Source organism: Notechis scutatus, chromosome 4, assembly GCF_049901735.1.
Source record: "Notechis scutatus isolate UNSWTSFEM ecotype Mainland chromosome 4, rNotScu1.2, whole genome shotgun sequence".
Classification (NCBI taxonomy): Eukaryota; Metazoa; Chordata; class Lepidosauria; order Squamata; family Elapidae; genus Notechis; species Notechis scutatus.
The window spans coordinates 147,343,916-147,367,414 of record NC_142012.1 but is presented as its reverse complement, the minus strand read 5'-3'; the positions used below and the strand labels follow the sequence as shown (position 1 = coordinate 147,367,414).

The window sequence follows — 23,499 nt, the reverse complement described above, 5'->3', positions numbered from 1 at the left end:
CATACAGAGCAGCCCTATGTTTTATTGAGATGAGAGTGTAGGTTTATATTCTGACTTTCTTACTGACTTGAAATTTTGAATCTCTCAAGAATTGTAGCCGGATAGGAAAAGGCTAGGAGACCTGTGTATAAGTGCAACTGTACATGTGGTTCTAGGATTGGATGAGAAGTAGACTCAACCCCTTTTTAGGAGTATAGAAATACTGTACAGGTACTATTTCTGTCAATTGACTTTTGGATGTATTACACAATTGGATGACATTTCACAATAACCTATGACAAAAAAAAATTGTAATACCAGCAGCCTGTCAAGAGGTGCAACAGTACAGTATTTGCTACATTGCAGTGAAGAGTTCTCTGAAAGGTAATGCAATTCAAATAAGAACTAAGGAAAAAGGACCAAAAGAAAAAGAGCTGGGCCTTGGACCTGGTACCATCTACCATAAAGGAGCTGGGCAGTAGCAGACCATACAGGTACAAATCACCTGATGTCTTGTATCTCTTCTAAAACAGCAAAACATCTATTGCTTAAATTTGCACATAAGCATGAAATTAATAAGTAGTCTGCAATTTGCTGGATAAATCTATTTTTCAGAACGTGGGTTCAAATTTATTTGTTTAGTTTGTACTTGTTGGTTTGGAGGAAGAAAAGGAGATTGTACTTAAATGATCCAGTGCAAGCATATAAACAAATTAAGGAAATTGGCTGCTATCCATAGGGACCTGGGAATACTTCTCTTGCACTTCCAATCAGTACATGTCGGCAAACTGAGGACTTTCCTCCCTCTTCTGTTGTTTGAAATGCAGCAAGGATGGAAGTTAAGAGAGAGCCAGTGTGTGTTGTTATACTGCTGGGTGTAGAATCAGGAAGTTCTGGCCTCAAGTGCTCCTTCAGTGGCTGACTTTGGGCCAGTGACACTCTTTTAGTCCAAACTGCCTTAGAGGATTGTTGTGGGGTCCTTGGTGCTCTCTGAGCTTGTAGTTTTCTTGCAGACATTTCAGTACCAAATTTATTTATTTATTTTATTTATTTATTTTATTTATTTATTTATTTGATTTGCCAATTGTTTACAAGATAATAAGTATAAGTGTATACATAGTTGTGAATACATGAAATGGGTACATATAAGAAAAATAAAAGAAGAATAAGAGAAACAATAGGACAGGGACGGTAGGCACATTGGTGCGCTTATGCACGCCCCCTACAAGACCTCTTAGGAAAGGGGTGAGGTCAATAGTAGACAGTCTAAGGTTAAAGTTTTTGGGGTTTGGGGAAGAAACTACAGAGTCGGGTAGAGTATTCCAGACATTGACCACTCTATTGTTGAAGTCGTATTTCCTGCAATCAAGTTTGGTGCGGTTAACTTTGAGTTTGTATCTATTGTGTGCTCTTGTGTTGTTATGGTTGAAGCTGAAGTATTCATTGACAGGTAGGACATTGGAATGTATGATTTTATATACCATGCTTAAATCAGACTGAAGACGGCGTAATTCAAGGTTTTCTAGTTCTAGAATTTCAAGTCTGGTGGCATAAGGTATTCTACAACGAGTAGAGGAGTGGAGAACTCTTCTTGTAAAATATTTCTGGACTTTCTCAATTGTGCTAATATCAGATATGTAATGTGGGTTCCAGACTGATGAACTGTATTCGAGTATTGGTCTAGCAAATGTTTTGTATGCTCTGGTTAGTAGTGTGATATTACCAGAGAAAAAGCTACGTAGGATTAGGTTAACAACTCTTAATGCCTTTTTGGCTATGTAGTTGCAGTGGGCTCTAGCACTTAGATCATTAGAGGTGAGTATTCCAAGGTCCTTTACAGAGCTTGGGTCATCAACAAATGAGGTAGCATCATCAGTACTAGAAGGATGTGGGGTTTGCTCTTATTTTTATATATACTGGCTTGCCCCATTAGTGTTGGTGGTAATGTTCTTGGTGATTCCTTGAGTAAATTGTTGTTTATTGTTACCTTGTTTGTCCACATTAGTAACCTAGCAATAAACAACAGCCTAATCATGGAACCACCAAGACCATTCCCACTAGCACTGACAGGGCAAGTCACTAGTATATAAAAACAAGAGCAAATCCTACTCCCTTCTAGTGCTGATGTTACCTGGTTTGGTAAGGAAATGTCTGCAAGAAAACCACCAAGCTCAGAGAGTACCAAGGACACAACATTTCATCCATGAGATACAAATACAGTAGAACCTCTGGTCACAAACGCTTCTGACCATGACCAAATCGGGTTCCAACCCAAAAATTCACAAAATTTTTGAATCTGGTCACAAACACATACTTGGGTGGTGATTAAACATGACCCCTGATCCAGAAATTCCTGAAGACAAAACATTAGAAGAGAAAGAAATTGCCAGTTATGGAACAAATTATGGTCATGACCAGAAGTTCTGCTGTATTCTCTTTTTGACAGGATTGTTGTTGGATTGATTTGGAAATGGATTCAAGATGTCTTTGCTCTCTTTGACAAAAGGTAGGATATAAATATAATATACAAATTAAATGTTCAAATGCAAGTGTGCCAGCTAAAACTTATATATTGCAGGGAAGTTTGTTTTAAACTTGGGAATGCTGAATTCACTCATGTACCATTTAATGACCATGAAACAGCTAGCAGTTTATATTTTCTCAGGCTAGACAAAATTCAGGTGGGAAGAGTCAAAACTTGGGGAACAGTGGACAGACTCACCATCTATTTCAATCTGGGTCTAAGTGAAGAGAACAAATTTATAAAGAGGTGCAATATTTTGTTCCAGCCTGCTTTCAACCTGCTTTTATAATTGTGAGTGTAAATTGCTTCAAAACCAGGAAGAAGCCCTATAACATCAACACCTTTGATAAGTAAGTCAGTAAATAAAGGAAACCAGATTTCCAACACAGCATCGATGGGCCAGCAACCCACGATCCAAGCCATTTTTAATTGTTCTGTAGAAAGGTGTCAAAATGCCTTTCCTCCGAGGATTCGATTTTCCCGCTGGGACAGCTATGGCGCAAGGATACGGACAACTGCCTGAAAGCTGGATCTTTTTATTTTTCAGGAAGGCGGTGGACAGCGAGAAGTCTGCGTTCCTGGACTAGCTGGTTTCTTATAGTAAGTCCCTGGTTTTTATACCCCTTTCTCCCTTTGTGAGTTGATTTTGTGTGAATGTTTGTATTTGTCCTTAATGTTTCAAATCCTGTTTGAGTTTGTCTTTATTCCCGCCGGAAGGCAAACTCCGCGGGGTGTGGAAGGCAAACTCTGCGGGGTGGTTAGATTGTATTATCGGTTTTTCCTAATCTCTTTTAGCTTTATAATGTTTTTTTTTCATATTTGTTTTGTGGCAATCTCCTGTCTGTCTCTTTTGTAATTTATATTTTTTTGTGTCTTTTGTCTATTTGTTTTGCTTATTTGGTATGTCCTGTGTTTGTAAGGGTTTCCTTTTCTTATTTGTCTAGGTTTCTTAATTACATAGGCTTTTGTCTATAGGGATTCTTTAATACCTTTTATTTGATTCCTTTTCCTATGTAGGTTTGTTTTATGGCTGGCCTGATGTTCCCCTTGGGCTTTTCCAGTTTGAGTGACACTACTGTCTACGTGAAGTTCCCTTTCCACAGTTCTTAGAAGAGATGTCTGTCCCAAAGGTGCTTTTTTAGAAGGTAGTTGAAGATGTTTCGCTTCCCCTCCAAGAAGCTTCTTCAGCTCAGACAGGACAGTGAGAAATGGAAATATTTATAAGAGGTGTCGGTGTTTTGCACCCAAGGAGAAGCCCGACCGCGGGTTGACCTTTGTCCCCTCCTGCAAGTCGCCCGCGGCGGTTCCTCGAATCTCACGTAGTTTCCTCAAGATGTATATTATTAGTTTTGGGCGCGAAGAGGAAACTTCCACTGACGCTCTTTTATTCCTCGCGGATTTTTTTTATCTGTCTGTCTGTCTATCTATTTTCAAGAGCTGGGCGAGAGTTCGCCCTCGTCTCCTTGCACAACTTGCTCAAGTCCACCCCCACTGCGGATCTGACTCGGGGCGGGGGGAAGGGGAGAAGCCAAGCGGCGGTCCACGCGTTACAACGTTTCCCAGTTAATTCCATTCATTCGTTCCTTCAAAAAGCGCGAACGGGAGTCCCCTGGGGCCGAGGGGGGGAGGGCGAAAATTTCGTGTGTCCGCGCGGGGCGGAAACCTGGGCGGTAAGTCAGCGATTTGAGGCCGCGAGTGGCATCCTTGGCGGGGAAAGGAAAGGCTGGCTCTCCCGCCCCTTCTGCCGCACGCAGCGCCTCCCCAGTATCAGCGTTTTCTCCATCCGACTTCTGCGCGCGTTGTCTCGGCTTTGCTTCCAACCTTCCTTCGTCCCCGTCTCTCTCTCTCTCTCTCTTATTAAAAAATGCATCGAAAGCTAACCAGGTTCCCCGGCGATTCCTGAGAAGGGAGAAAGCTTCCTTCCTTCAGGCTGCAGACTAGTGTGGCTTGTTTCTTGCCTTCTTTTTTCCTTTCCTTTTATTTTGTTCTCTCTCTCCTTCGCCTGCCCGGCAAAGAATGACAACATAGCTGCAGGTTCCTGCGGAACGATGCCGCTGCGCTCTCCTCTTTATACGCCTCGCTCGGCTTAAGAAAGAACAGGGACGACCAAAACGCCGGCCAAGCTCAGAGACGCGTATAAAAGCCATTTTGGGAAAGAGACCTCCATCCTTGGATCTCTTTCCCCCGCAACTTAAAGTCGAGCCCGGCTTTAAAGGCGTGAGCTACTTTCAGACGGTGGCGGGAGAGCTGTTTATCCACATCGTTTGGAAGGTTTAAGGGCGGACTGACGGCGGGGAGATCTTTTCCTCAGCCTCCCAAATGGAACAGCCATTTCCGTTAAAATATCCTAACGGTCTGAGAAAAAGGAAGAAATCGCGAAATAGAAAAGGGGGAGAAATAATCCTCCTTCCCACCGCCACCCCGCTGCCTGCGGTTCACCTCCTTTAAAATATTCCTTGGCACTGCGGCACTTCCCGGGCTGGGTTTAAGCAGCAGCAGCGCACCTGAGCAGCGCTTCTGTGCAGCAGGCTTGAATTCTAAAGCAGGAGGTGGTGGCCAGACTTGTATTTGCTCTTGATCCCGTCCTGTAAAAAGGAAGCAGCAGAGCCATTTGGGGTTTTTTGTCCCTATCAATGACCAAATCTCTGGAACTGGGCTGGCCACAGAAAGGGAGTTGACTACAGCAGGGTGGAGCTATAGGTGAGTGGAGAAACCGTGCTAAGTTCTCAAACTGCTGAACTCTTAGTAGTCAGCCCGGCTAGCAAAGGAGTTTCCAGCATCATCTATTTCCCTTTGGAAACACTAAGGTGAGTGCCTCTTTTATGCAGGACCTCTTTTACATTTTTTATGTTTGGCTCCGATCCTCTGGGTGCCTCTTGGTACCTAAATCTTGCTGATGCATACTTGGGCATAAAGTTGCCTGCACAATTTCACAGAATACAAATTCTTCCAAGTCACATCAAATCGTTTGTAGACTTTATTTTTTTAAAAGGAAGGCCCAATTCTACCTGGTAATAATAAGCCAGCTTTTGTTTTTCTTTTCCTCTTTCCAACCTCCATTTTTGCATCCAGCCAGATAAAGTGCCTTGTGGAACTCAAAAAATCTGTTGGCTGCTTACTGACTATTTGGTTGGCATTGATAGGGTAACCTTTTTAGGACTGATAGGTAGCTTGAAATAGGGAATTGGTAATTTCTAATTCTTAGAAGCCAAAGAGTTCTAATTAAAATAGTGTAGAGGTACTTATCCTGCCAAGAAAAAGCCTGGAAGGCAGGTCAGTTCTACAGAGGCAGGATCCAATATTCCTACAGAAACTTTTTCAGGTAGGTATCTATACTTGTGATTTATTCTACCAGTTGTAGGACTAAATTGAGGCTTTTTAGAAACAAGGTGAAGGCAATTTCAGCTTAGTTGTCTTCAATGCTCTTTTGTTCATCTAAAAAGTTCTCAAAACAGACCTATGCCATGTACTTTTTGGCTCCAAATTAGAAAAGGAGACACTTAGAGATAAAGAAAAATGGGTTCGATGCAAGAATTTTCTCATTTGAATAATTTTGGGTTTGTTTTTTTTAATAATAATATTGAAAGCTTAGGAAACAACAATAAAAGAAAATATGAAGGAAAAAAAAAAGCAATGGAAAATGTGCAAGAAAACAAAAAAAAGTACAGGTAATCCTTGACTTATGACCATAATTGAGCCCCAAAGCTACAGTCATAAATTATGACAGTCATAAAGTGGGTCATCATGTGACTGGACCCAATTTTATGACATTTTTACAACAGTCATTAAGCAAATGCAGTAGTCACAAAGCAAACACAGTGGGATGCAGCAAGTCATAAAGCAAATGCAGCAGTCATTAAGTAAACACCATGGTTATTAAGCAAATCATTGTTTGCTGTGGAGTGGTTTTTGTCTGGAAACCAGAAGTAAACGCTAATTTCCAGAAGGAAAAAAAACATTGTAAATCATGGTCATGTCACCATGGGGTGCTGCAAACAACCTTAAATGGGGACTGGTTGCCAATGCTCAAAATGCAGTTACATGACAGTTGGGGTGGGGCATAGACATCCAAACTGTGTAATAGTTTTTGGGGTATCCATGATACATAAGCCATGGTGGCACAGTAGTTAGAGTGCAGTACGCTACGTCTGCCTGCTGGTTGCCTGCAATTTGGCAGTTCAAATCTAACTAGGCTCAAGGTTGACTCAGCCTTCCATCCTTCCAAAGTGGGTAAAATGAGGAGGCAGATTGTTGGAGGCAATATGCTGACTCTGTAAACCGCTTAGAGAGGGCTGTAAAGCACTGTGAAGCGGTATATAAGTCTAAGTGCTAGTGCTATCCATCATAACTTCTGTCATGGCAAAATGCCAGAAAAGAAACAGTAACACAAATAATAATTCTTACTTTTAAGATTCAGAGGTTTATTTCATGAGCAATTTGAAACATGAACAGCCATCCTAGCACAACTGTTGTAATGATGAGGCAGTCGAGTTGTTTGATCATGAACAACTGAATCATGATGATCTTTACTGGAATCTAGTCTTGCATTTATACACATTTTTAGTTATCCTCCATCACTGGTTAACTTTGGTTACTGCTTAACTTTCATTACTGTTTAGCACAGTAATCCATACAATTAATTATTTCTAGTTAAAGTCTAACATATGTTTACTTCCTCTCTCTAATCCTCCTTTAGATTAGTGACTTTGTTTACCTGAGTTGTATTTGCTTGGAAACATTCTTTATCTGAGGTTTGCCATCCGAGATTGGAACATTCCTGCAATTACATATCCTCGTTTTTTATTTTAAATGGAGGATTCAAAGATTTATAAATGTATCGCAATTGGAGAAGATTAAGAGAGGGGGAAGCAGGACGAAACAATGCAAGTAAATTTGGAATACATTGAATAAAACAACAGGTTGCAATTAGTACAATAATAATAATTATAGCATAAAAGAAAAACTGTCTGAGCCAAGACCAATCAGGGAGCCAATTGGTTAGCCACTCAAAAGGTGAGTAATGAGCATGGATATTATTTTGAATGTATGATTGTAAATTGGCAAGCTCATCCTCAATAGTTTTATTCAAAGAATGAAAATGTACAGCACATCCACAGCATCCAACTAACGTGCCAGGATAAGAGCCTAGAGTAAGGACTCCTGTAACGGCCCCTGCCAATGCACGGCCAAATGTAGAACCAAAAGACAATTGTGTGTCAATAATGACTTCATCATTACATGTAGGCCCCAGAGAGGAACGCCACTGTTGAGTTGATGGGAGCGTACCTATTTGAACAGGTAGAGTAAAATAACCTATAGTTACACATTGATAATTCTGAGGATGAACATTAGTAGCATATTTATCAAAAAAGAACCACATATTAGGATCCTTAAGCTGCCAACCAGCGCATATCGATCCTGTATTAGATTGATCAGAGGCATTAAAAATAGGAAAATTGTCAGGATACATATCAGGAGCTATATTAATTCCATGCAAAGAAGAATTAAAGGTACCTGACAACCAATAGTAGTTAGAACAATAACTATAATTCCCTAGTTTTTTAATATGTGCTGAGCAGCATCATAATCAGACCAATTATGAAGCCAAGTGTATTTAGCGTGACAACAGAAACACAGACCCCTTGTAAATTGACTAACTTTCAAGTAACACCAACGGACAGAATTCAATTGCATAGGGGGTGTAGAAAATAGCCAGGAGTGTAAAATAGATTGTAGTTGTGAGACAATAAATGTAGAAGACATGATCAAGTTAGGGGTAAAAGAAATTTGACCAAATGCCATTGGGGGCTCATAGTATAAAGTAATATTTGTGCCATGGGTCATAAACATGTATTGGGCATGACGAACCCACAAATTAGGGTAAGATGAACCACAGAAGTGTAATTTTGAGCAGAAACATCATTAACCATAAACAAGAAAATACAAAGTAAAATGGTAACAGAGTTAGCAGTAATAATAGCAAAAACAGCAGCAACAAGATTTTCAGGAGTCTGAGGTAATGAGGCCTGTTGCAGTTGTTGAGCTTGATATGTAGTAGATTTAACCTGGCCCCAAGTGATGGGTTGCAGGCGCGTTGACCTTGGAAGATGGACTTCCATGTTCAGATGAAGATTGAAATCCAGAATCGGGTTGTGAAGGCCCTGATGCCATGCCATGATATGGACGAACACAGCGCGCTGGAACCCACACTGCTTATCCAGTAGAAGGATCTTCCACGGTGGCGTAACCATGACCCCAGGTGATCAGCGGTGTAGGGCCTTTCCAGGTTGGATCTGGAGCTTGGCGATACTTTACCAAAGGCCTTGCTAAAGATTCAGTAGTTCAAAAATGCAAATTAACAGGTGAGTCTGCAAGAGAATCTAAAAAGGTTATATAGTTCCAAGTATATAACGCTACAGCAATGAGATTTTGAATCTTTTGCAGATGGTAAGGGCCAGACTCAGTTTGTAATTGTTTCTGAAGCAATGCCTTAAAAGTACGATGAGCTTACTCAACTATAGCTTGACCCTGAGAGTTATAAGGAATTCCGTGCACTAAAGTAATATTCCATTTCTGACAAAAGGTTTGAAATTCCTTACTAATATAAGCGGGGCCATTGTCAGTTTTAAACTGAGAAGGCCAACCCATTACAGCAAAAGAAGATAGGCAATGAGAAATAACATCTGAAGTACGTTCATGTTTTGAAGCAGTAACCCAAAGGAAGTGTGAATGAGTGTCAATAGACATATGAAGATAACAGTATGGCTTAAAGGTTGAAAATTGAGTTACATCCATTTGCCAAATTTGATTAGCTTGGGTTCCTCGTGGGTTGACACCCACTGGAAAGGGAACTGCCAGTTGCTGACAAGCTGGACAAGCACGGACAATATCCCGGGCTTGAGATAATGAAATTTTAAATTGCTTTGCAAGCGATTTCGCATTTTGATGAAAATAAGAATGACTGGCAACAGGATCAGCAAACAAAGACGCAACATCCCTTAAGGATTCATCTGCCTTCCGATTTCCTTCAGTCAAAGCATTAGTAAAGGGAGTATGACTTTGAATGTGTTCTACATACAAAGAATACAAGCGAGTTTCCAAACTATTCTTTAAAGATAAAAACAAGGATAACAAATTCTTATCCAAAGAGAGAGCACAATAAGAAAAGGGAAGAGATTGCATAGCTAAATACACATATTGAGTATCAACGATCAAGTTACCGTGTTTCTCATATAATAAGGCCGGGTCTTATTTTCTTTTGAGCCCCGAAAAAATGGCTAGGCCGTCTTTTCGGGGGTGACTTAATTCCCCCCCCTTTGCATCTTTGGGCAGGCAGGTGGCGACGGCTTCGATGTTGACCTCAGCGTTGGTGGGGCACTTCGTATCGGGGTCAACGCAGGCAGCACCATATCCGGGTGTGCAACAAAAGTACTTCCTAATGGCAAGCCCCCCCCCCACCATTCCCCACCATTTCGCATGGTTTAATATAGGCCTTAATTTGTGGGGGAGGGGCTTAATTTCATTTCATGCCTATAAATCATGCTGGGACTTCCTATTGGGGGAGGCCGTATTGTTGGAGAAACAGGGTAATAGGTTGGTCATTGAACAATCGTAAAGCCAAAATGACAGCAGCCATCTCAGCACGTTGAGCTGAAGTCTGTGTGGCAGTAAATTTAGAGTACCATTGTTGTTGAATCTGCCAGACAACCACACCCCTTGTAGGTAATCCATCAGTAAAGACTGTAAGAGCTTTAGAAATAGGATTTCGCACAAAAATGGAAGAAAAGGCCGGATTTAAAGTAGTAGTAACCACTATTCTAGGATCCTTGGGTAAAGAATACAACAAGTTTCCCACATATTGAGAAAAGGCTATCTGATATGATTCTGAAATCATCACCAAATGCTCATGTTCAACTTTTGTATGAGTGAAAGCTATGCTAATGAGATCCTGTCCTGTAAGATGTAGTAGAAGGTTCTATATGACCAGCAGCCAATTGTTCTTGTACCAATTGTTGTAAAGCAGCGAGTTTTTCCCTTGATAATGGCCATGATTCCACCCAAACCGGCGTAGAACAGAGCCATTTAAAAGGAAGAGCCATCATCAAGAATCAAATGGGCATTAAGAAGAGAAAGGATATCACGGCCCCAAATATTAGTATGAATATCTAGAATGCATGGTTGTAAGAAAAAGGACTTACCAGCAGATGTTGTAACATTAATTTATTGAACACTCTGCCAAGCAGCTGTAGAACCTCCTATTCCCCACAATGAAGAAACTGTCGTTTTTGGCCACTGTACTGGCCACTGTAAAGAGGAGATGACAGTAACATTGGCTCCAGTATCCAATAACCCTTGAAATGGTTGTTTATTAAGGAAGAGTGTTAACAAAGGATGAGAGGAGTTCAGCTGATGAAGTAAGCCTACAGATAAAGAAATTGATCCAAATCCTGCATCCCCACGATTACCTATACCAGGAGATGGATTTTCATATGGAAGAAGAAGCAATTGAGCAACAGAAGAATTACAAGGAAGAACTTGAGGAAGATTCACCCAAATCTGAATCATGAGGATACCAGTGTAATCTGAATCTATTGCCTCAGGCACAACAAAACAGCCCTTTTTGTGTGCAGAAGAATGAGGCAAAATTAAGCCAACTAATCCAGAAGGAAGAGGACCTTTAAATTGAGATGGAACTATTTTAACTTCCATGGGAAATTTAAACTCAATTTCCTCTTGAGTGATTAAATTGATCTTAGTGCTACCGGCTGGGGGAGGAGTGAGAGAGGCTGCTGGAGGAGTCAGAGTGATTGGGAAAGGCACGCTTTGGATTCTGGGTGGGTGCCACACCCATTGGCAAGTTTCCCGACCGAAACCGACATTGATTGGCCCAATGAAATCCCTTTTTGCAAATAGGGCACTTCTTAGAAGGACGATTCTGAGGCATAGAAGGTGTAGAACGACAGTCCTTCTGAAAGTGGTCAGGCTTCTTACACTTAAAACAGTTACCAATTGGTCGCTGTCCTTTCTGAATAGCAGCTGCTAACATATGCATTTTATAAGTTTGTGGTCCAATATCCTGGCAGACTCGCGGCATATTTGCCAGAGTGTAATGAGCAGTAGCCTTTAATGGCTGTAAAGCTCTTTTACAATCTGCATTAGCATTTTCAATAGCTAACTGGCGAAGAAGTTCACCAGCAGCTTCCTGATTATCAAACTGCTGTCTAATTGCTTTAGACAGACGCTCAACAAAGTCAGCATAAGGCTCATTGGCATTTTGTCGAATGTTTGAAAAATTTGCTCTAGGTTCTCCAGCTTGGGTACCTTAAGAAAAGCATGAAAGGCACATTCAGAAACAATAGTTAACATAGCTGGAGGAAGAACAACTTGAGTAGGAATTGTACCAAATGGTCCAGAACCAAATAGCTGCTCAACTGTATATGCTCCTCCCCCTCCTAAAGCAGTAGCTTGAGCATGTCTCATATATTCACTCTCCCAAACCACATATTGCATGGATGTTAAAATCATGCGAAATATTTGCTTCCAATCTTCAGGGATCATTGTATAACCATTTTTTATTCCTTCTACAAGTCCTCTTGTAAAATTACCACTATGGGATATAGACTGTAACTGCCTTTTTTAACTCTCTTAAGATCTGATAAGGCAGACCCTCCCATTCTGCTACTTGCAGTCCAAGCTGTGGCCCCTGACCAGGACGATATTGTACTGGACAAACAAACAGTAATTCTGCAAGTTCTGTTCCTGAGACAGAGGCATCCCTTTTACAAGTCTCTACCATTTTCTGAAAAGAAGACTGAACAATAGAGTCAGGAGGCTTTTGCCCTGTATCTGCAGGAGCTGAGGGAATTGAAGACATATATTCAGGTGAAGAAGGGGGACAAATGACAGCATTAGTATAACGTGAAGGTGGAGGTGTTAAAAGAGAAAGTTCATTGTGACCAAATTTTTCAATTGCATGCCTACATAAATGCCACACCTGCAAAACTTCTATTTTTGCTCGAGGTTCAGTATGCAATGTTTTCCCTATACGTTCCCAATCAGTTAATTTTAAAGACCCCTTTTCTGGGTACCATAAGCACTGAGCTGCAATCTCCTGGACCAGCCTTAAGAGATTTCTCTGTGGTATCTCGATATTATTTTTCTTCAACAAATAGCCTAATTCATCTACATGCTTTCTTTGTTTCTCAGAAAGCGAAGACCCCATACTTACAGAAACCAAAAGGTTGAAGAAACCACAAAGGGTTGAAGGTACACCAAATCCTTGCCGGACGAAGTAAAAGGGTCCCTGTTTGGGTGCCACTTGTTGTAATGAGGAGGCAGTCGAGTTGTTTGATCATGAACAACTGAATCATGATGATCTTTATTGGAGTCTAGTCTTGCATTTATACACACTTTTAGTTATCCTCCATCACTGGTTAACTTTGGTTACTGCTTAACTTTCATTACTGTTTAGCACAGTAATCCATACAATTAATTATTTCTAGTTAAAGTCTAACATATGTTTACTTCCTCTCTCTAATCCTCCTTTAGATTAGTGACTTTGTTTACCTGAGTTGTATTTGCTTGGAAACATGAGCACCAATAAAAGCAAGCACCTGCCTAACAGTGTGCTCCCGTTATGTACTGAAGAGTGACCACCAAGGGGTAATAGGGATAGTGAGCCCTGTCAACAAAAAGTAGACAGTCCTTATATACGGAAAAGGCCCATTCCTCATCAAACAACAATAATAAAAGACATGCCATGCCAGCAAACAAGTTGACCCTTATCTAAGGTGGTGTCCACAAGTAACAGGAACAGAACTAACACATACACAGAACAAAAATAGAAAGCACTGAAGCAGAATGTAGGGGGAAACACTGAATAATTGAAGGCATATGCAGTGACAACAATGTGCAGTCAGTTTGTATTGCATTGTTTGTCTGGAACTGGCAAAGGATTTGTTTTGCCTTCACGAGTTGTCTTTAACTATGGACATTCACTTAAAGGTGGTTCAAAGTTATGATCATCTAGCTAAAAGTGACTTGCAACCTGTTATTCGCACTTACAACCATTGCATCATCCCAGCGATCATGTGGCTATAATTTGGTCTCTTGGCAACTGACTTGAATTTATGACTGATTGCAGCATTCTGCAGTCACCTGGTGATGATTTGTGATCTTTATGATGGATGGATGGATTGATATTTCTTATTTCTAAACTGCCCATCTCTCTTTTTTTGCTGTTTTCCTCCAAAAAGAATCCTTTGGGGAAGCTGGATTTGCTTAATGACCATGTGATTTTCTTAACAAACACACAACTCAACTTACAATCACTACTTACAATGGAAATTTGAATCCCAATTTTGGTAATCTCAGCATGATATATATAGATATAGAGATATCTCTTTGGCGAGAAAACAAAACTGGCTTTGTAGCCAACTTTAAAAACTGCTACAAAGCCTTATGCAGCCAGATAACGGCAGAATGTACCAATCACTATTGCAAACAGGAGGAAGAGCTGTTAAACTCGAAATCCACCTGAGCCTTCTATAATTTTGTACACATCAGACTTAAAGACTCAAAAACTATCCCACCCCTAAAAGGGCCAAGTGAGGAAGATTGTAATGATGAAGCTGTTTCGACCAACCTCTTCAGTATGTTCTTCAGTTCAGTCTTTGTTGACAGCAATGGCTGCTGCCCCCCATTTCCTAGTCGTACCATACCAATGTACCAGCGATTCACTACATATTGATTTTATAGTAGATAATGTTGAAACGGCACTCACCTAAAGCCATCTCTATCTATTGGCTCTGATGGATTATGTGCCTACTTCTTGAAAAAGCTTGCCACTGTCGTAGCTGAACCTCTCTGCACAATCTATGAGGTATCTTTTAGAACCAGCTCCTTGCCTGACTTACGGTCATTAGCCACGATCATACCTATCTTTATAAAGGGAGACCTTGTCTAGTAGAAAATTACAGACCAATCTCACTGTGTTGCATCACCTGTAAAGTCATGGAATCAATTATAAATCAACCCATCACCCTCCACTTAAAAAGAAACAATCTGCTTTCTAACAAGCAGTTTGGTTTAAAAAAAAAATTGTCCTGTAATCTGCAACTCCTACACTGCAAAAACATTTGAACATAATCTTGACCAGCGTAAAGCAATAGACACAATTTACATAGACTTTTGTAAAGCCTTTTATTCAGTTGTGCATGACAAACTACTGTTGAAACTAAGTTCTTATGGCATTTCCAGATCCCTGCACAAGTGGATAGCCGCATTCCTGTCAAACAAGCAACAAATAGTCAAAATAGGGAGGGCCGTATCAAATCCGGCACCAGTTAATAGTGGTGTCCCCCAAGGCAGCGTTTTAGGACCCACATTCTTTCTGCTTTACATCAACGACCTAGTGGTCATATTAAAAGCAGCTGCATCCTCTTTGCTTATGACATAAAATTATTTAACACCACTGACAATGCTGTTGCCCTACAAAGTGACCTTGACTATGTGTCAGAATGGTCATGCAACTGGCAACTACAAATCTCAACGAATAGATACTCTGTCCTACACATTGGCAATAAAAATCAGAATACCAAATACAAGTAGGCGGAAACGATCTTGTAGACAACCCCACTCAGTCAAGATTTTAGGAGTATTCATCTCAAATGATCTAAGCCCCAGAGCTCACTGTAACAGCATTGCCAAAAAGGCATTAAGAGTTGTTAATCTAATCCTGCAAAGTTTCTTGTGCAGTAACATTGTATTGCTAACTAGGGCATATAAAACCTTTGCCAAACCAATGAAACAGCTCGCCCTCCTGGAATTATCACTGTATATTGGATATTAATACAGTTGAGCAGGTTCAGAGGTATTTCATGAGAAGAGTACTCCACTCGGCTACTCGCAATAGAATCCCTTACGCCACCAGGCTTGAAATTTTGGGCTTGGATAATCTGGAACTATGCCGCCTGTGGTCCAAGCTAAGCATAGTACACAAAATGGTCTGCAACAATGTCTTACCTATCAATGACTTCTTCAGCTTCAACCACAATAATACACGGGCAAATAATCGATACAAACTCAAGGTAAACCGCTTCAAACTCAATTGCAGAAAATACGACTTCAGCAACAGAGTGGTCAATGTCTGGAATGTTCTCTATCTGACTTTGTTGTTACAGCCTCAAACCCTCATAGCTTCAACCTCAAATTGTCTACCATGGACCTCACCCCATTCCTAAGAAGTCCATAAAGGGTACGTGTATAAGCAGCATGCCTTCTCTCCCTGTCTTATTGTCCCCATTTATCTTTACTTCCTTTGTTCATGTTTATGTTCATACTTTACCTGCTACCTTGTTCATGTTTGACAAATAAATAAATAAAATTTGAATGCAGGATTCATTTTCTTTCAGGTGTAGAAAGATAAGGAACAAACTATTGCACTCCCACACAGACCCATAGACAACTGCCTCACCATAATAAAAAAAATTAATCTTCAAAGGAATAAAATTCACAAGAGAAAAAGAAAACAACAGCAGTCATTTTCCTATATATCCTTATCAGCAGAGAAAATAACTGCAAATTAGAAACATGAGTATATTGAAAAACAACATACACTGACCAAGTGCTCCATTACCAAACAATGCAACCGTGAAACAAGAATTGTATAGGCACATTGTTTGTATTTGTATTTCTTTGTCTGGCTATCTTTTCTAGTAAAGTCAGTGTACAAAGAGGCATAACCATGTGTATTCTTTTGCAAAGGACAGACTGAACAAACTTCAGCTTGTAAAAAAGTCTCTTTAACTTAAACTTTCATCATGATACATTGTTCAAGGTTGCTGTGCTTTCATTCAGTTTAAAATGCTTTCATCAACTACTAGGATGGAAGTTGTTTATTGAACTTTATTGATTTATAGGTCATTGGGATAGAATGTACAATCAGTGGATATCAGGTAAATTTATGGATAGATGGATGCAGGCAGACAGGCATTAAATATGTGAAAATGCATCTAACGTGGTGCCTGCTTTCTGTTACATATGAGTAACACTCAATACAAAATTGTTGTAAATTAAACCATTTTGGCCTCTGGGGTAGCAATGTTCAGGACCTGCTTTTCTACTTGCTCCAAGGCATTAGTGGGGTTGTGAAATATTGATTTACCCACTTGTTACATAGAAGGCATGGAAATAAGCAGCTGGAAAAACATAAAAGCAAAGGTCTCTGACCTGCCAGGCTGCGTCTAACAAGATCTGAGGTAAGTTGGAGTGATCCAACTGTTTGCTCTGCAAATGGATTAATGAATAATTCTAAAAGAACCACTCAGAATATTGACTGGAAGAGTATTAAGCAAGTAAACACACAGTATGGAAAAAGAACTGTCTGCAGTATAAAAATTCAATAATATCTATTTCAGAAAGAATTATGTTGGACATAATTCTGTCTATGTACATTGTCTGGTTGTACTGACATTACAACCAGACAATGTACGTAGGGAGCAGCTTAAGATAATGTTAATTAGGTGGTAGCTTTACTATTACAATGTTCGATCTATAAAAAACAATTAATCTTGGTTTGGATTTTAAACACACATGCTGCTTCAGAGTATAAGAATCATTTCTTTGAGTTACATCTACATTTTTACCAAAGGTTATCTAAATTTGACATTCATTTTGGACCCTAATTGATTATTCAGTTCTAACAAAGTCTTTAACAGTCTGCTCTTTGGATACTCTTAATATTGAAAAAGTATAAATAGAAAATGCATAAATACAGCCAGATTGTTGGTCCATGTAACAGTTTGGTTCAAACTGATTAGCAGGAATATTTCAAAGATATAGCTGGGGATACTAAAATTGAGAACATCTATAAACAAAGTAGGTTTTCTACATTTAAGCTATTGCTTTTATGTAAGTAACAGTTATTTTCTCATTGGGAATAAGTCCTCTGACTTTATCTCTACAGACTGAACCAATCTTAGATGTGCTAAGTATCAGATTAGCTAGAAAAACCAGTCTTAATGGAAGAAGGTGAAGCTGTTTTTCAGGTTTTCTCTTATGTGTTGCTCCAAGAAAAATATTTTTGAGGAATGTTAGAAGTGGGGTAGTGAAACGGGGTGGGAGATTGTAATGCCCTTTCAGTTTTGCAATAGTTTAAAATAATTGAATAACTACAAGTGTTTTTGCTCGATAACAAATATTATACATAACATAAATATCAGGTGGATCTTCAGCATTTGTGGTAATCTGGAGCTCAGTTCAGGGGATGAGTGAAAAGGCTGGCTAGCCTTGAGTCACTGATGGGAAGGAAGAGGCTGAAGAAAATCCTCCTAAAATCTGCTTATCTAGTATCCTAGTTGTATAGTGATTACTTTAGTCTGGCAAGATTCTTGTCTACAATCAAGGAACAATAAACATACTCCCCTGATCAGCTCCTTGTATGGTTCCTTGCACCTAACAATATTCCATTGTGGCGGTGCCACTGTATAGAAGAGTGACTCCATTATTCAGTTATGTGTCTGATGCAAGAGGTCAAATAATTCACATCTTCTGGTAAAAAATACTAAACTGGGAACCCATATTTAATTTGGGTCCATGGAATTCCCATGGAAAACTAACCCAGCCTTCTTTCTTCCAACCTGCCAGTTTACGTGTATAATAGAAGTAAGATTGATTCAGAAATAGTTGAGATGAAAGTGAATATTGAATGGAATAGTGAATACTGTTCACTATTAACAGTATCATTCAGTGACTACTGAATGAAATGTATTAACAGAGGGATAGAATTAAGATCATGTGAAATGTTAGTACCACTTTATAATGCCTTGGCAAGACCACATTTGGAATACTGCATCCAGTTTTGGTCACCATGATGTTGAGACTCTAGAAAGAGTGCAGATAACAGCAACAAAGATGATCAGTAGACTGAAGGCTAAAACATATGAAGAACAGTTGCAGGTTGGTTATGTCTAGTTTAATGAAAATAAAGACTATGGGTGACATGATAGCATTGCTCAAATATCTAAGGCAAGAGTGTCAAAGGCGTCACGGCGGCATCACGTGATGTATCGGGACTTCTTTCCCCTTCACTAAACCAGGCAAGGGCAGGGCCCATTTGTGACGCATCTAGCCCATGGGCTGCGAGTTTGACACCCCTGATCTAAGGAGCTGCCACAAAGAAAAGGGATCAACCTATTCCCCAAAGCAACTGAAGGCAGGTCAAGAAGCAATGGATGGAAACTAATCAAGGAGAGAACCAATCTGGATCTAAGGATAAATTAGTTGACAGTTAGAACAATTAATCAGTGGAATGACTTGCCTTCAGAAATTGTGTGTGCTCCAGCACTGGAGGTTTTTAAGAAGAGAATACAGACAACCATTTGTCTGAAATATTATAGGGCTTCCTACTTGAGAAGGGGTTTAGACTAGAAGACCTCCAAGGTCCCTTCCAACTCTGTTATTCTGTATAGTTTCCTGCAGTGGCTTGTCCTAAAGGGAAGCAACTCTTTACACCTTACATCAGTGATGTTTCCTCTGGCCTAAATTGTAGCAGAAATTTGCACCCTGCAAGCACTGAGGGAAGGAGAGGCTCAGGCTCAGTATCTCTGAATGCTTCCAGTGATTCATTCACCAAATATTGTGGGAGGGAAAAGATTATAGGGGTTTCAAAAATCAGTGATGGTCCAGGACTTGCTCTTTTATGGCACAGCCATTCCCACAGTCGAAAAGAGCAGCTGTACCACATGGTTGAGAATTCAAGACAGAGATTTCTATCCACTTCCTGGCTTGATGTACTTATGGTGGACTTGTTCATTTAAGGCAGCTCTGATATGTTAGCAATACATCAGGTGAAGGATATTTCTTTTTTAAAAACACTGATAACCATATAATAACTTTTCTTTTTTCACTGTAACTCTACATTGTCTGTTTTCTCTTAGGTTTCCTGACATTTGAGCCAACAATGGATCTGAAGAAAATTAAGGATTACATTTACTGGCTGCATTTTCAGTATCTCCTGGTTACCTGCAGTTACGTCCTGGAGCCTTGGGAACGATCTATGTTTGATACTATAATAATTACTATTGTTGCTATGGTGGTGTACACTGCCTACGTTTTCATCCCCATCCATGTCCGCTTGGCTTTTGATTTTTTCTCCCAAGTCTTTGGAAACCAAACTGAGAACACACTGACCCTCCAACACTGACTCAAGGCTTTGCCTTCTCTGGAAGTGCTCTTCCTCCACACTATTATACTCAGCTCTGCCTAGATTTCTTTTGGGTGTGATTGTGAGCCTGTTGATTCAAATGCACATCTCTCTCTCCACCATCACCGCTTCCTCTTGAATAAAAAGCCATGCCATCAGGCTGGTCCTCACAGGAATGCATGCTTGCACAACTTCAGTCCAACCATGAGTCAGCCTCTGGAATTAGTTTCATGAACTGAGTTCATGCGTGGCAGATTTGCAATTGAACGCAAGCATTTGTTCTTTGAACACCACTCCCCATTGGAAGAAACAATCGACTTGCATTTTACTTTTCATTTGTCTGGGTTCACATTATGTAAGCTGACGATTTGGGTTTTGTTGATGTTTTAATTAGGACACACAGCTGCGAACATTTTAATACAATGAAATAAAAGGAAAGATCGTTAAGGCTTTCAAAAGATTCAATAATGTTTAATTTTATGATGGTGCCTGCCTCCCCTATGTTCCCTATGTCAACATAACAAATTTTTATCTGAAGTAGTAACTTAACAGGGAACTTAGTTTTATAGATGGCCTCATTGTATTTAAAGGACAAAAGTAATTTTTTAAAAAGCATATAACAAGCTGCAGATAAATTTGGATACACCTTTTCTCTTCAGTAAAGCATATTCTCCTATTGTCTTTTGATGCATGCATTTTGGCCAATTCTCACAAAAAAATTGGTTTTGACACTGGGCCGAAAAATTAATGTGTCCGTCTCTCTCATAATGGCTTTTCTGGCTCATCAATTGTTATATTAGCAATACATTGAATTCCAGTATCTTAATTTTCTTTTAGTTCTACAGAGGCAAGAAAATATAAGGATACAAGAAAAAGAATAATACCTGAAATAGTAATATTTTCCATTTTAAGATGCCTTGGCTTTCTGCAAGAAGTAATCTTAGACTTTCACCTAATATTTATTTGGATGTTTTTGCAAACTGGAATTTTGCTTAATACCAGCCGAGAATTGCTTTTTATTCTGTTAATGTTCAGCTGAGAGAAATGCACGTGCACACAAATTTGTGTAAAAGTAGTACTCTAATAATTGGAAGGGCTCGAAAGCATGTATGTGGAAGATTCAGCACTACAGTACTGCTTCTTTTTAGAAAGCAGAAAAATCATCTTTATTCAAAGGGATTACATTTTCTTCTTGAAAAATGCCAGCGTTGTACTTTGTATAGATGGAATATAAATGCCAAAGAGCAAGATTGCATTATCAGTGTATTGTTGCAGCTCACAAAGCTTGCGGTAAAAGTGGCTGAATGCATCCAATATCTGCACAATTACGTACAATGAAATATTTGTCCCTTGTGCCGATGGCATTAGTTTGTGAATTTTGAAAAGCAAGTGCTGTAATTCTCCCAGCAAACTGGACTGAAAAGATCTGAATGTGTATGCAAAAACCATAAAAGTTGAAATTATCTTTAAATGTATTTGTGTATTGCATTGTTATCTGCAGTCGAGCTTTCTTCATGCACCTCCCAGATAGGATCACAGTAATATTCCTGGGAGGATACATGGTTTTGTTAGTATTTTTATTTTATTAGTGTTTTCAGGGATTTCATGAAGTTAATTTTTGAAAGATAAGAATCTGTTTTGATATTTGCATGATTGTTATTGTACCATTGAGAATGGCTGAATGACTTTTTATGGATTTTAATACATTGTCTAGTTATACATTTACAGAGAGTTACTTGTTTTGCATCAGTAATGTGGAATTATTTTTAATATTGATCTTCTATTAGTCATGTTGGGAATTATTCTTGAAAGAAAACTGCCTTTTAAATAGTTATGTGCAAAAGTTATTGTTTTGAGGCAACATTCTGGATAATTGCAGAATATTCTGTTCTTCGGAATGAAGAAGAACATCAGTTGCACATGTTCAACCACTAGATGACTTCCAGGATGGCCATATTGGTGTGATCTGGAATTAAAATGGAATATTTCAGTCTTCGCCTGAATTGTAAGTTAAGTGTATCCCTACTTGTGAACCAAACCTGATGTCAGCGTTCCAAAGAAACTCCCCATTTTCATTCAGCACTCAGAAACAAAGTCCATCCAAGTAAGAATTTATTAAAGAAGTCATGTTGGGACATCTGGAAAAACCCAAATCTGAAACTTCCGGGTTTTCCCTTCCCCATGTGAAAATCAAAGACCCATCCCCTGAACCCATCTGTCCATCACATGGCCCAATCAAACATCATTTTATCTGAAGACAAACCCTTGCCCACTCCCATTCAGGTGCAGGATGACATGTCCTTGACTTTTGAGAAAAATGTTGAGTCTAATCTCACTAAGAATTTCCCCCTCCCAAATTCCCAGGCACCAACTGTGGCAGTCTTGAAGCTTCTAATATATATGTGTCAGGAAATGTTTTATGAGTTGACAATATGGCTAATACAACTATGGCTTCCATGGCTGACACCTGAAATGAAAACGTATCAAGCCAAGAGCTCAGATGATTCATTTTTGTAGATTCTGGGGAAATTGCATGAAGACCAAAGACGATAGGAAAATGAGGGTTTCTCCTCCCCAAATACTGTAGTTACCTGGGAAAGATGTTGACTTCACAATCCAACTTCTGATCCTGAGAGTTCTCAAGGATCTCCCAACCTAAGTAAATAACCGAGTTGATCCCACTTAGGTTTTACACCTGGGCAGGGAAAGCCAAAGGTACAACTACAGGTTAGGCGAAATCTGGCTCAAAGACAGTAACTGTGGGAGGAACCTTGGAGTCCTAGTGGATGATCACTTAAACATGAGTCATCAGTGTGCAGCAGCAGCCAAAAACTAATACAGTCCTTGGTTATATAAACAAAGACATAGAATGAAAATCATGTGATGTATTAGTACCAATTTATAAAACCTTAGTAAGACCAAACCTGAAATACTGCATCCAGTTTTGGTCACCACATTACCGAAAAGATGTTGAGACTTTGCAAAAGTGCAAAGAAGAGCAACTAAGAGGACTGAAGGCCTGAAGGCAAAAACATATGAAGAACAGTTGCAGGATTTGGGTTTGGCTGGTCTAGAGAAAAGAAGGACGAGTGGGGACATGATAGCAGTATTCCAGTATTTGAGAGGCTGACACAAAGAAGAGGGTGTCCATTTTATTTTCCAAAGGACAAGAAAAATGGATGGAAATTAAACAAGGAAGCAACCTGGAATTAAGGAGAAATTTCCTAACAGTGAGAACAGTTAACTAGTGGAACAGCTTGCCTTAAGAAGTTGTGGGTGTTTCATCACTGGAGGTTTTTAAGAAGAGATTGGACTGTCCCCTGTCTGAAATGGTATAGGGTCTCCTGCTTGAGCAGGGGGCTGGACTAGAAGACCTCCAAGGTCCCTTCCAGCTCTATTCTGATTGATAGCTTTCTTTGAGATCAGGCCAAGTCAGCTAGGTGCTACCACATGAATGGAAAAAAAAGTGAATATGGCTGAAAATATCCTGCTGAAAAACTTGGTGGCTGACCTATACATTGAAGATAAATTGCTGTTTGAGTAGAGCCATTTGCCTGGTAAATTTAATCATTTAGTAACACTTAAACATAAGTTCTTTTTTGTTTTGCTCTCCAGTTTCCCCCCTCATTTTATCTACACCTGTTTCTTTTCCCAGTTTTCTCTTTCCTTCCCTGTCACATTGTCACCTTTGCCTCACTCTTGGAAGGGTGGGTGGGGGTGTTTCTTTCTCTTATGCCGGTTCTGCTGGGGAGAAAGGAATGTGTGTGTGTGTGTGTTTATGTGTACATGAGAG

At 39.7% G+C, this 23,499-nt stretch overlaps 1 protein-coding gene across 5 annotated transcripts; it reads left to right on the top strand.

The window, feature by feature from the left end:
- The first annotated feature begins 309 nt into the window (after positions 1 to 309).
- Positions 310 to 21,177, top strand: SPTSSB (serine palmitoyltransferase small subunit B). 5 transcript variants are annotated; one of them, XM_087965258.1, is made up of 3 exons: positions 310 to 473; positions 3,051 to 3,103; positions 19,441 to 21,177. In XM_087965258.1, the coding sequence occupies exon 3, from the start codon at positions 19,464 to 19,466 to the stop codon at positions 19,704 to 19,706; it is 243 nt and encodes an 80-aa protein (XP_087821384.1). In that variant the 5' UTR covers positions 310 to 473; positions 3,051 to 3,103; positions 19,441 to 19,463; the 3' UTR covers positions 19,707 to 21,177. The 5 variants fall into 5 exon arrangements, with proteins under 5 accessions (XP_087821384.1, XP_087821387.1, XP_087821385.1 ...); XM_087965259.1 differs by lacking the exons at positions 310 to 473; positions 3,051 to 3,103 and adding exons at positions 4,625 to 5,310; positions 15,685 to 15,758; XM_087965261.1 differs by lacking the exons at positions 310 to 473; positions 3,051 to 3,103 and adding an exon at positions 3,581 to 3,648.
- Positions 21,178 to 23,499: the final 2,322 nt, after the last annotated feature.

Excerpts from the sequence above, each read along its gene's own strand:
- SPTSSB (XM_087965258.1), top strand. The coding sequence starts at position 19,464 with ATGGATCTGAAGAAAATTAAGGATTACATTTACTGGCTGCATTTTCAG.